The sequence below is a fragment of the Callorhinchus milii genome, unplaced genomic scaffold, assembly GCF_018977255.1.
Source record: "Callorhinchus milii isolate IMCB2004 unplaced genomic scaffold, IMCB_Cmil_1.0 Scaffold3, whole genome shotgun sequence".
Classification (NCBI taxonomy): Eukaryota; Metazoa; Chordata; class Chondrichthyes; order Chimaeriformes; family Callorhinchidae; genus Callorhinchus; species Callorhinchus milii.
The window spans coordinates 61,145,733-61,158,258 of NW_024704744.1; the positions used below are offsets into that span (position 1 = coordinate 61,145,733).

Sequence of the window (12,526 nt, forward strand, 5' to 3'; positions counted from 1 at the left end):
TCAGGAATTGTGTCCTTGGATTGGAAAATTGCAAATGTCACTTCATTGGAGGGAGAAACCAGGTAACTATAGACCTGTCAGCTTAACTTCAGTTGTGGGGAAATTCCTGGAATCTCTCATCAAAGACAGAGTGACTGAGCACTTGGACAAGTATAAGCTAGTCAAAGAGAGTTGGCATGGATTTGTGAAGGGTAGGTCATGTCTGACGAATCTAATTGAATTTTTTGAGGAGGTCACTAACATGGTGGATAAGAGAGTGTCTATGGATGTCGTCTGCATGGACTTTCAGAAGGCATTTGATAAGGTTCCACACAAGACGTTATTAGCAAAAAAGAAAGTGCATGGAATCGAAGTAACCTTGCGATGTGGCTCGGTAATTGGTTGGGAGGCAAGAAACAGAGAATAGGGATAAAGGGAACGTTCTCTCGTTGGCAGGACGTGACAAGCAGTGTTCCCCAGGGGTCTGTACTGGGGCCTCAGCTTTTTATCATATAGATAAATGACTTGTATGAAGGAATAGAGAGTTATATATCAAGATTGGCAGTTAACACAAAGTTAAGAGGCACAGTAAATTGTGTAGATGGGAGCAGGAAGTTACAAAGGGTCTTAGACAGATTAAGTGAGTGGGCAAAACTGTGGCAGATGGAATTCAATATAGGGAAGTGTGAAGTCATCCACAATTGATCCAAAAATATCAAAACAGAATATTTTCTAAATGATGAGAAACTAAGAACTGTGGAGGAACAAAGGGATTTGGATATCCACATACATAAAATCACTAAAAACAGGTACAAAGAATTATCAAAAAGGCTAATGGGATGTTGGCCTTTATCTTAAGGAGACTGGAATATAAAGGAGAGGAAATGATGCTTCAACTGTATAGAGCTTAGGTCAGACCCCATCTGGAGTACTGCGTTCAGTTTTGGGCACTGCACTTCAGGAAGGATATATTGGCTCTGGAAGTGATGCAGAGTAGATTCACCAGAATGATACCAGGGCTTAAAGGGCTAAATTATGAGATCAGGTTGCATAAACTTGGTCTGTATTCCCTCACGTTCAGAAGATGAGGGATGTTCTAATTGAAGTTTTTAAAATAAAAGTATTTGATAAGGTAGATATAGAGAAACCATTTCCTCTGGTGGGGGACTCCAGAATAAGGGAGATACTCTTAATTGTCCCTCGTGCCCTCAGTTCTACCATTGGTGGCTGTGCCTTCAGCCACTATGCCCCAAAACTCTGGAACTCTCCCTCGATCGCTCTGCCTTGCCCCCTCCCTCCCCACCTTCAAATCCTACCGAAAGACCTTCCTTTTCGATCATGCTTACGGTCACCTCCATTTACCTCTTCTCCTGGCTCATTTTCAGACTCCGCCACTGTGAAGCACTCCGTGACGCTATATAAGTTGTTATTGTTATATAATCTCTTGAAAGAGTTTTCTATAGTTCAGTGATCAAATTCGTAACTAGCTACTGTATTGTATATATTCATTGTATTTTACAACTATTGTGCTTATGTTGGTTGTGGTGCTGGTTTATATCTTTCACTGCGAGAGCTGAGGATAGTTATGTAACACTAGAGAAAATAAGCCTCAAACAAGATTTGGTTAAACAGAAATAATAGCAAACGATAAGTCTGACTTAACCACAAATTCGATCCCATAGAAGCACATAATCCAGTTCAGAAGAAGGACGGTGAACAGTCAACTTAGATTCAATGACACAGAGTGGTGAATATATGGAACAGACTGTACATGGAGATAATTGAGACAACATGAACAATAGTGTGGACAAATTCAAGAGCGAGGAAGAGAGAGATTTTTAACTGAAGGAATACAGAAGCATAAGAGACAGGGAGCATTGTCTTATATTCTTTGAACTTTGGGACTTGCCAAGTGAAGCATAATGATGTATCTGGCCCTAAACTCTTGTTTTTTTGATGTGACTAAATTTAGTAACTTTCTTGGGTTTATTTCCTCTTCCTTCTGGGAGTGTTTGTTGAACAGAGGTTGATTTTTTTTTTCTGTTCTACCGATGCTGATTTGCCTGCTAGATTTGTTTTATGTGAGTAGAAGAGAATTAAAAAAATGTTCATAACTACAAGAGAAATGTGTTCAGTCTTTTAGGGATACTTGATGCATCAAATGTAAAGCCTCCTTCAGACCCAAAGTCTTTTATGGATTTTCTTCCTCTTGCTTAGAGGCAAAAGAGTCATACTGGGGTACAGATCTACAGACATCACCAGTACCCCTCTACTCCTTCAGCCAAAACACATTGTCAAAGCTGTGAAGTCCTGGGTAGGATTTCAGTCATAGATTTGCCACATACCTCAGATATTGAGCAAAACAAACCTAGTTCAAAATAATAAGCTGAATCTATTACACGGGCAGCAGGGCAACGGGCCAACAGGCCAACGCCTGTGTATGAATTGGTCAAACTTGCTTTCCCGCTATTCCAACTTACTCATTTTCTTCAGTTATTAAATCAACTAAGTTGCATCTCCTGGTAAATAACATGATGGAAGAAATGCTTCCTGGCAATCATCTGGAAGAAGAGGTTTTGTACTGAGGAAATGGGCATGGGCTGTTGTCGAAAAGCAGCTGATGTAGCTCCCTCATGGTTCAATGGGTTTATCCAGGCAGGTACTCGCTGGATTACACACCCAGTGTTCTTGTGTCATCCCAGGGTTAGTTGGTGATCTTTTACGTGAGATTCCTGCTGAAAGGAACAGAATTGATTGCCATGGATTTATCATGTATGCACCTAGATACCTTTGTGGAGTCCTGTAGCTCAGTGGTTAGAGCACTCGCTTTGCAAGTGAGAGACCTGAGTTCAATTCCAGGCAGAGGGCGAAACCTTGGGCAAGTTTCCTTACTCCACACAGAGCCTAATAGTAATCCCTCCAAAACCCAAAACAATAATAAATTGGTCGTTTTAAATCTACTACTGTTTGTGGGACATTGCTGTGCGCAATTGGCTGCCGCGTTCGCCCACAAATATACAGTCAATTCACTTTACAGTGTGTTCTGTGAAGCGCTTTGGGACGTCCTCCCGACGTGAAAAGCGCTATATCAAATGCAAGGATTATTATTATTACAGCTGAGCCTGATCCTGTTTTTGTTGATGTCCACGTAAGTGCCCATTGCAGCAAGGGTACAGGATTGCGATTGGGAGAGGGATCCGAGTAAATATATTTTCATGCTCCAAAGAGGAGGGACGCTAAGGCCGTTTGGCATTCCAATTGTTACAACAGCTAAGGTAGCTAATGACACAAATTGGGAATCAAGCCTGTGACTTTCTGGTTTGCTTGACTTGTGCAACCAAAGGATGCCTTTGCCAACTTGGTGTTTATATATTTTTAAGAACTTTTAAGGTCCTCACCCTTGCCTATTAATTGGTTCATGCCCCAGCATCTCTCAATCTCTGTGATCTTCTTCTACCCTCTCCCTGCTCACCCCCTCACTAACCTCACACTTGCTGTGCATCTACCACCCCCTTTGAGACATTGTTTGATGGCTAAGCCTGAAGCAACTATACCCCTAAGAGAACTCTCTTCCTCTACCTGTCTTGTCCCTTTCTTGTCTTTAAATTATGTCTATATACACAACCTCCCCTTCCTCTCTTGCTCGCCATCCAACTTTATCTTTGTGAAGCAAACCAAGATGTTACCCTATGGAAAGGTGCTATAGAAATACAAATTGTTGTTTTTGACTAAGATGCAATGCTGGGGAGTGTGGCGAGCAGGGTGTTGTTTTAGTCATTCCTATACTTGTGAAGTATTTTAAGATGCTTCTCCGATGTGAAAGCCACTATATTGAATGCAAGGATTATTCTTATTACATATGACGTAGTGCCTTATCATGCTGAGTATCTAATTTCACACAGTGTATTTCTGCAGTGTGCATTTAGGCAAACATGGCAGATAATCTGACAGCAACTAATCACAGTTAGATTAATGACCAAATTAATTTGATTTTTTTGTGGATTTTTGATTGTGGAAAGAATATTGGTTAAGAATATTGGAAAAGCTTTCTCTTTTTCAAAATAATGTGATGGATCTTTGATATCCTCCTGAATCATTAAAACATACTCAAGAACTCAGTTTAACATCTCATGCTTTTTGAATGTCATAAAATGCCTGTAGTAAGTTTTTACCCTCCATTGCAGCAATTCTTTGTGCGATTTCACTCCCTTTCCCTCAGTAATTAGATTTTTTTGGGTGGTTGTGATAATATTAAAAGAATAATTGATATTTTAACAGTATGACATGGGCAGGTATCCATACTGAAATACTGTACAAGGAATTTCCAAAAATCGGCCCAACTTGTCTGCGCTTCTGCTCTACATGAGCTTTGACAGCACCGAATCCCCTCTCCCATACCCCTCTATTCCCTTCTCCTCCATTGTGGATGCTTCTGAGAGGAAACCACACCAACCTTACCTGCTGTTCTGTGTGGTTGAACATTTCCGGGTGGTGATTGGCAGCAGTTTTTCTTTGTCCTTTTACTTTACGTATTTCTGCTCGGGAGTTAACTCAATTACCAAAAGGGTGGAATGAAGCATTATAACCAGAGGAGGTTGCATTTTAATGATTTAATGTGCATAGAAATAGGAATTGTCTTGCTAAATGAACCCTATATTAATCAGCATGTTGTTTAAGTAACTGCTATTAATTGCTCAACTAACTGCTTTAATGGATTCTAATTGGGCATTGCCATAACTGACATTGGTTTTACAACCATATCGATGGAGCTCTTGGGGCATTGAAGCTCTGTGCATGCTATCAATTTTCATCATTTCTTACACTGTCTTGTTTCAGGTGGGAATTAGGGTAACTTGAATAGCATTATATGGGGTAACCCGAATAGCGCTATACTCTTGTGAAAAGGTATTTGTGGATAATGTGCTTATTTGTATTTCTTGTAGTATCGGATATCTTAGGAAGAACAGGATCAAACTGACTAACTTGAAGCTTATGCTGCTTTTCAGCGCCTTGGGACGTCCTTCCAACATGAAAGGCGCTACACAAATGTAATTTTATTGTTGGTGCTTTTATGTTACACCACTGCTGCACTCTGAGTGGTGACTGATTGGCAATGTTGACATATAAAGGTTGCTTGTAACGTAGCCACAGCTTTTAAAAGTCTTGGGGAACTTGTAGTACTATATTACTGTGTCAATGATACAATTATGTTTTTACTCCGATCAACCGATTTCAGCAGGCACGGAGTTGCACCTAAATGTCAAGCAGATTATCTTCCAGCCTTTCTGTTCCAATTTCACTACCATTATTTAGGCTTAAGCAATCGCAGAGCAAAACCTGTCTCAAAGGCCTACGTGATGGTGATTTACTTGTTACAGCTGAGGGTTCGGCTTCCAGTAAATGGCAGCAATTGCAATTATGGCAGAAAAAGATCCATGAGTAGAAAGGACCCAAGTGACTGAAAGAATGTCAATGTTTTGTTAATTACTATGATAGCAGGATTACTTCCTTCAGGAAACCTCCAGTTTAAACTGCCTCCAATTTAAGAGCCTGGGAACTGTACCAAATGCTATCTCAATGGTAACTAATGATCAGTAAGGTGCATGGAAACCCACATCATGGGTGTATACAGTATTCCTAGCTATCACTGTTGGTGTCAGACCGGCGAGCCTGGCTCATCAGCAGACCAATTATTGGGACAAATGTTCTTCCCTGCAGGCCAAAGCTCTAACAGGTAGGTTGGTGCTGCAGATAAGTAACAGGAAGCTTGCCAGACAGTGCATCTAATGGCAATCTAGTTCAATAGTAGCCCAATTCACAATCCGGGGTCCCAAAGCCTGGGCTCTTGTGAGGCTTTGGGACCCCAGAAGTGTCTAAGCAGGGCTCTTCCCCTCTAGGAAGAGAGTGCATTCCATTCTAGAAACTGGGAAATGTCCATATTTAGATGACATTACATTGTCTGTCTGGTTTGGATACTCTTAAGCATGGTGATGGGTTTCTGCATGTGCCAGACATCCAAGCTGATCACAATTTTCTCTTAAACATCCATACTAATTAATCTTTAATTGGCACAGTCCTACCTCAATCATTTTTGTTGCAGGAAAGTTGAGGATTAAAATATAAACCCTCAACTAAATATAAATATTGTTAATATTGACTGTCTTATGTTACCACAAAAGAGCTGTTCTTGTTGCCAGAAATCCCCAGCAGTCTATTCTTCCTGTCTGTACTTACCGATTATTATGGCTTTGAAGCTGACAAGCAGCAGCAATGTTCAGCTTGATCAGTGTTTCTTTTTGCAACAATCACCAGTGATTTTTAAGAAGCATCTTTTGGATCCAGTAATTCTTAATGTAAAAGGCATGCTTTGTACAATGCTTATCACACAAGGACCCCTAACATAAAGGATAATTACCATTTCAGAAAAAAATACACATTAGAATCTGCTAATTTTTATGGATTTATCAGAAATTGTATCATGAAAAAATGGAATTTCATGAGAAAAAAATTGTCATTTTATTTTGTCACTAAAATCCTCTTTTTGAAAATCCCTTTTTTGAATATCCCTTTTTTTGGAAAATCCCTTTTTATACCTATTAAATTTGTCCTATCCATTATCTTTTCCTTTGTTGTTGGTATAAAACAGCTGCAGGTTTGGTGCTTAATGTAGCAGTTATAGGAGGGAACAAAAGAAATGTGCAAATGAGAGACGCTGATGAAAAATTGTAACAGCAGTGAGATAATGATACAGGAAAGAACAAAAAGAAAAGTAAACAAAAAGGTGGTAGAGGCGAGAGTGTAAACTTAGTAGTTTAAATAATAGGATTATTAAATTGGTTTTGAAATGCTTGTCTTACAGTTACCAAAGTATAAAAAAATTGGTAAATGCATTGGTGTGGAATCTCCATGGTCCAACATCACAATGAAATTCTTGGGCTGAAGATTGTCTTAAAATTTAAGGTTGTACAGGAATCGGTCTTAATTTCGGTCTTGTACTTTTCTACAGTACTTAAAAAGGGGGAAAAATCAGTTTCCAAATTAAGACCAAATTCCAGACTGTTTTCTAAATAGACTTAAGTATATGAAATTAATTTGGGACTACTTAGATTTAGAATATGAGAAATTTCAGGTCCTTGATGTGACAGAGATTACAAAATTGCAGGAAAATTTGCATGGATACACTATTTGGACACGAAAGGAGATTTGTGTGACATCATACCTCGAGTACTTTTGGTGTCTTCACTATGTAGCACAGTTCTGCCCTCTCCAAAGAATTTTTTTTGCACTTCATTTCTCTCCTCATCTGATGGCATGAACTCATCCTAGGGTTGGTTCTGTGAGTGCTCCACGATACCTCTCACAAGGGGCTATGAATTTAGATGAGGGAGTATTTGCAAACTATTGGATAGAGGACCCTAACCCAGCTGGGTTTTACGTTGACCTTGCCCAATGCCCATACAAGATAACATTGTTTGATTTCGTCTCTGTTCCTTTTCTCCCCTCCCCTAACTCCGTTCCTGTGCTACACACCTTAACTCAGCATTGGCTGGAGATGTGCTACCTTTATATAGAAACTATTAATATTGTTAATGTTGGAATGAGATATTTTAAAAAAACATTCCATTTTATGTCTTCCCATCAAATCAGTGGATGAGATTCACTAACCTAGAAGAACGTGTGTCTGGCTGTTCCATGGTACAAATCAAAATGGATTGGACAGCACTGAGATTTCCTTGGACTACAAATGATAATTTGGATGCAAGGGGCAAAATTGTAAGCATGGGAATAAACCAATCCTAAAACAATTATTACAGAACTGCAGAATACTGACCTTGCTTGTCCCGCTATTGGCGGGCGGGCCTTCCGCCACTCTGCACCCACCCTCTGGAACTCGATCCCGCAGTCCCTCCATCTCACCCCCTCCGTCGCCACCTTCAAGACCCACCTCAAGGCCCTCGTCTTCGACCGTGCTTTCGATCTCCCTGCTTCCCCCCCTGCCCCAGACCCTTCCCCACCCCGATTCTCAGCTCGGGTCCGTAACACTATCTGTCCAGCGCCTTGGGACGTCCTCCATCGGTTATTGAGATCTTGGCTGATACACACACAGACATTGTTGTTTTATTAGTATAAAAGAAGATACAAGCGCTTGTGAAAGTCATACTTTTGAATGACACAGGGAGGTGGTTGCCCAGGCTACTCTTCTCCATCACCAACCGGCTCCTCCGCCCACCCTCCCATGCCTCGCCCATCCTCTCCTACAACAACAACAAGATTCCATTTATAGAGCGCCTTTCACGTCGGGAGGACGTCCCAAGGCGCTGGACAGTTGGGTCAATACCCGAGCAAGGGGGAAATGGTCAGGGTGAGGGGAGGGAGCGAGGAGGGGGTAGAGAGTCGAGAAGGGAGCTGAAGGCACGGTCAAAGAGAAAGGTCTTGAGACCGGCCTTGAAGGAGGAAAGGGAGGAGGCGGCGAAGGCACTGGGGGATGGAGTTCCAGAGCCTAGGGGCTGAGAGGCTGAAGGCCCGGCCATCGATGGTAGGGCGGTTGGGGCGGGGGACGTGGAGCAGACCGGAGCCGGAGGAACGGAGGGTACGGGCAGGTAAGTAGGGGGATAGTAGGTCAGAGAGGTAGGAGGGAGCAAGTCCGTGAATGGCCTTGTAGGTGAGGATGAGGATCTTGAATTCGATCCTCTGGGGGATGGGGAGCCAGTGGAGGCGAGCGAGGGTGGGAGTGATGTGGTCACGGAGCCTCCAGCCCCAAATTTAAGGAGATGCTGGACTTCCTCAAAACCAAAATCGAGGGGATCCACTCAGCTGCCTTTGCCCTTCTGACTATTCCCCGCCCCCATCTCCTTCTCACACCCTGGCCCCTACCCTTCCCTCCCTCCACATTTTCGAACCTGTCTCCCACTCCTCTCTCACCACCACTATAACCCACATGACACCAACCACCTGCTCCCTCAACCCCATCCCTACACGTCTACTTACCTCCCAGCTCCACCTCCTTGCCCCACTATTCACAGATATTATAAACTCTTCGTCAACTGGCACCGTTCCCACCCTTTTAAAAATGGCCGTCGTGACTCCTCCCCTTAAAAAAATAAACCTTCCTGGACCATCCCTGCTCTCAAATTACCGCCCCATCTCTAACTTCCCTTTCCTTTCCAAGGTCCTGGAAGGAGTCGTTGCTTCCCAGCTTCACTCATTCCTCTCCCCTCTCTTCATGAACCCCTCCAATCAGGTTCCGTACCGCCCACAGCACAGAAACAGTTTTGGTCAAAGTGACAAATGACATTTTGTCCATCTGCGACCAGGGCTCCCTCTGCCTCCTCGTCCTCCTTGACCTCTCTGCTGCCTTTGATACCGTTGACCACTCTATCTTCCTCCACTGCCTCTCCTCTTACCTCAACTTTCGTGATTCTGCCCTTGAATGGTTCAGATCCTACCTCTCCTTCCGTCTAACAAGAGACCAGGTTTAGGATTGCAAAGGGCAATTTCAGGACAGATACTAAGAGCTTCTTTAACCAGAGGGCAACTAACCACTGAAACAGGTTGCCAGGAAGGGTTTTTGCAGCCAGGACATTTAAAAAACGGCTTGATGCAGTGATGGTAGGCATGATATTCTGGAAGGATGAGATCAAATGCCCTCTTTATTCAAACTGAACTTGTGACATCTTACATCTATACAACTATATTTTATCATCAAGAAATGACTTCAGGAGAGGAGTGAGGTAGAAAGAAAATATTCCTTACCTTCTTAAATTGCAATCATTATAGGATTTATAACAACTAATTGCCAGCTCATTTTTGGTATACAAAGATGCACAGCATAACATGCATTTATATAATGCCCTTCACGCAGGGCAGCGTCTCAGAGCGCTTAACAGCGGCGGAGCCTGACCCTGAACGATGGGGAGGGAGGAGGTGACTGTAAGCACAGTCCAAAAGGAAAATCTTCAGTCATGATCTAAAAGAGGGGAAGGAGGGGCCTAGGCTGAGAGATTGAGGAAGAGAGTTCCAAAGCTTCAGGGCATGGTGGTTGAAAGCATAGCCGCTGATGTTGGAGCTGAGGGGCAAGTGATGAACAGGGGGCTACAGTCAGCCGAGTAGTAGCAACGGGCAGTAGAGTGTGGAGAAAGCAGGTCAGAAAAGTAGGGAGGTGCCAGGGTGAGAAGGGATTTGTAGACGAGTGAGAAGAACTTGAAATTGATCTGTTCTGTGATTGGGAGTCAGTGGAGCATGAAGAGGACTGATGTGATGGGGTATGGAGTTTAGTTAATACAACAACATCAACAAGATTACATTTGCATAGCGCCTTTCACGTCGGGAGGACGTCAGAAGGCGTTGGACGGTGTACAGCATTTCAGACCCGAGTTGGGGTCGGGGGGTGGGGAGAAGGGAGGGGAAAGGGGTGGCCGATGGCATGGTTGAAGAGGAGGGTTTTGAGGTGGGACTTGAAGGAGGCTAAAGAGGGAGTGAGGCGGAGTGATTGGGGATGGAATTCCAGAGGTTGGGGGCAGAGTGGCTGAAGGCTCTCCCGCCAATGGTGGGGCGGGTGGGTTGGGGGTTGTGGAGCTGGCCAGAGCCGGCTGAGCGGAGGGAGCGGGCGGGTTGGTAGGGGATTAGGAAGTCACAGAGGTAGGGTGGGGCGAGGCCATGGAGGGCTTTGTGTATGAGAACCAGGATTTTGAACTGGATCCTCTGAAGGATAGGAAGCCATTGGAGTCGGGCAAGAATGGGAGAGAATTCAAAGGTGCAGCAAATGTTGGGGATACTATACCTTCTATACTTGAATAAATAGAGGCCTTGTTCTGTTAGTGTGAAGATTGTAGTGAGGCTGACTCTGCTTACATGGTTAACCATGTTTTTTCTCTCATTCTCATGGGATTTACTTGTGTTTTTACATTCAGGATTTGGAATGCATTGACTGATAACTATGGAAATGTAATGCCTGTGGACTGGAAGACATCCCATACTCGAACCTTGCACCTACCTACGTTGAACCTATCAGAAAAGGCAGTAAGTGAATTATTTTCTTCTTGTAATATGTTAATTTGTTGTATTTCACAATATATAACCTCTTCATCTCAAGTTATGTGACTTGTCTATTGAATTGCAATAATGTACCCTGCATTTTTTTGCAATACCTTGGTGCACTTAAAAGGGGAGTTTACCCTTTTATTTTTTTTTAGTATCCTGTCATATTCTTTGGCACTGCCTGGTCGAAATCCTGTTAATCTGGAAGTTTGAAAATTCACTCCCATTGATTTTGAAGTATATCTGGCAACAGCAGGACTAATTCTACCTGCCTCGCTTAACTTGAATTCCTCCAATGCACACCCACTGCGTCATGCAGTGGGCTTGACTTTTGCATTTGGTATTTGCTGTTGGATATATGATTGCCCCCTGGACCCACATTAGAGCATTAGTCAGTGCTTTACATTTTTGGGGGGCTTGGAATCCATCAAATAAGTTAATCCTCACCTACAAGGCCATTCACGGCCTTGCTCCCTCCTACCTCTCCAACCTACTATCCCCCTACCTACCTGCCCGTACCCTCCGTTCCTCTGGCTCCGGTCTGCTCCACGTCCCCCGCCCCAACCGCCCTACTATCGGTGGTCGGGCCTTCAGCCTCTCAGCCCCGAGGCTCTGGAACTCCATCCCCCAGTGCCTTCGCCTTGCTTCCTCCCTTTCCTCCTTCAAGGCCGGTCTCAAAACCTTTCTCTTTGACCGTGCCTTCAGCTCCCCTCTCGACTCTCTTCCTCCTCCTCGCTCCCTCCCTTCCCTCCCCTCACCATTTCCCCCTCCTCTCTCCCTCCCTTCCCTCCCCTCACCCTGACCATTTCCCCCTGCTCGGGTCATGACCCAACTGTGCAGCGCCTTGGGACGTCCTCCTGACGTGAAAGGCGCTCTATAAATGGAATCTTGTTGTTGTTGTTGTTGTTAATTGGAAAGTGTAGTCTCTAATTTATAAAATGTTATTGTCCCTAATTTAATTGAACACCAGTCAGGATACCTGTATTGTGTTAACCATACAGGCATTACAGTAGACTTTTTCCCCTGTGGATGTTCTTTTGTTTTAAAACAATATATCCTTCACTGATCTCAACATTTAAATTTTAAGGAGGGAGTATAGCTATAGTTTTGATCAATTCACTGGTGGTTGCAGTGTCAGGGTTCAGGAGAATATTGTGAAAATCAAATGTAAGAAAAGTGTCCTATGCCTCATTATAAGCCTGAATGGACTGGTAATGACTGTGCACTCCTCTTCTGACAGCAGCAGAAGCTTGCAATGTTGCACCTCCACTGGTATGCCTGGAACATAAATAAGGAGCCTGTATTATACATTACAGTAAATGCAACTTGGCAAACTATAAGATTAAGTAGTTAACTTTCTTTGTTTAAAGTGTTTTGAAATTGTTACATGGTTGTCTTCTCTCCTCCTAACACAAGTGTGTGGTTGTTGGGTCACTTTTTTACAATCTCCATTGGTTGGAGCTCTTTCGTGCAGCCTCCAGACGCAATGAAAAGCTGTTTAAATTGAAAT

General features: G+C 43.3%; 1 protein-coding gene across 3 annotated transcripts in view; it reads left to right on the forward strand.

The window, feature by feature from the left end:
- fez2b (fasciculation and elongation protein zeta 2b) overlaps positions 1-12,526 on the forward strand; it is a 74,223-nt gene that overhangs the window by 29,475 nt on the left and 32,222 nt on the right. For 2 of the 3 annotated variants that reach the window (XM_007898432.2, XM_007898433.2), the window contains exon 2: positions 10,890-10,998. In XM_007898432.2, coding sequence (XP_007896623.1) covers positions 10,890-10,998 — 109 coding nt within the window. The remainder of the gene's footprint in view (positions 1-10,889; positions 10,999-12,526) is intronic. The other variant, XM_042332695.1, reaches the window with a different exon arrangement.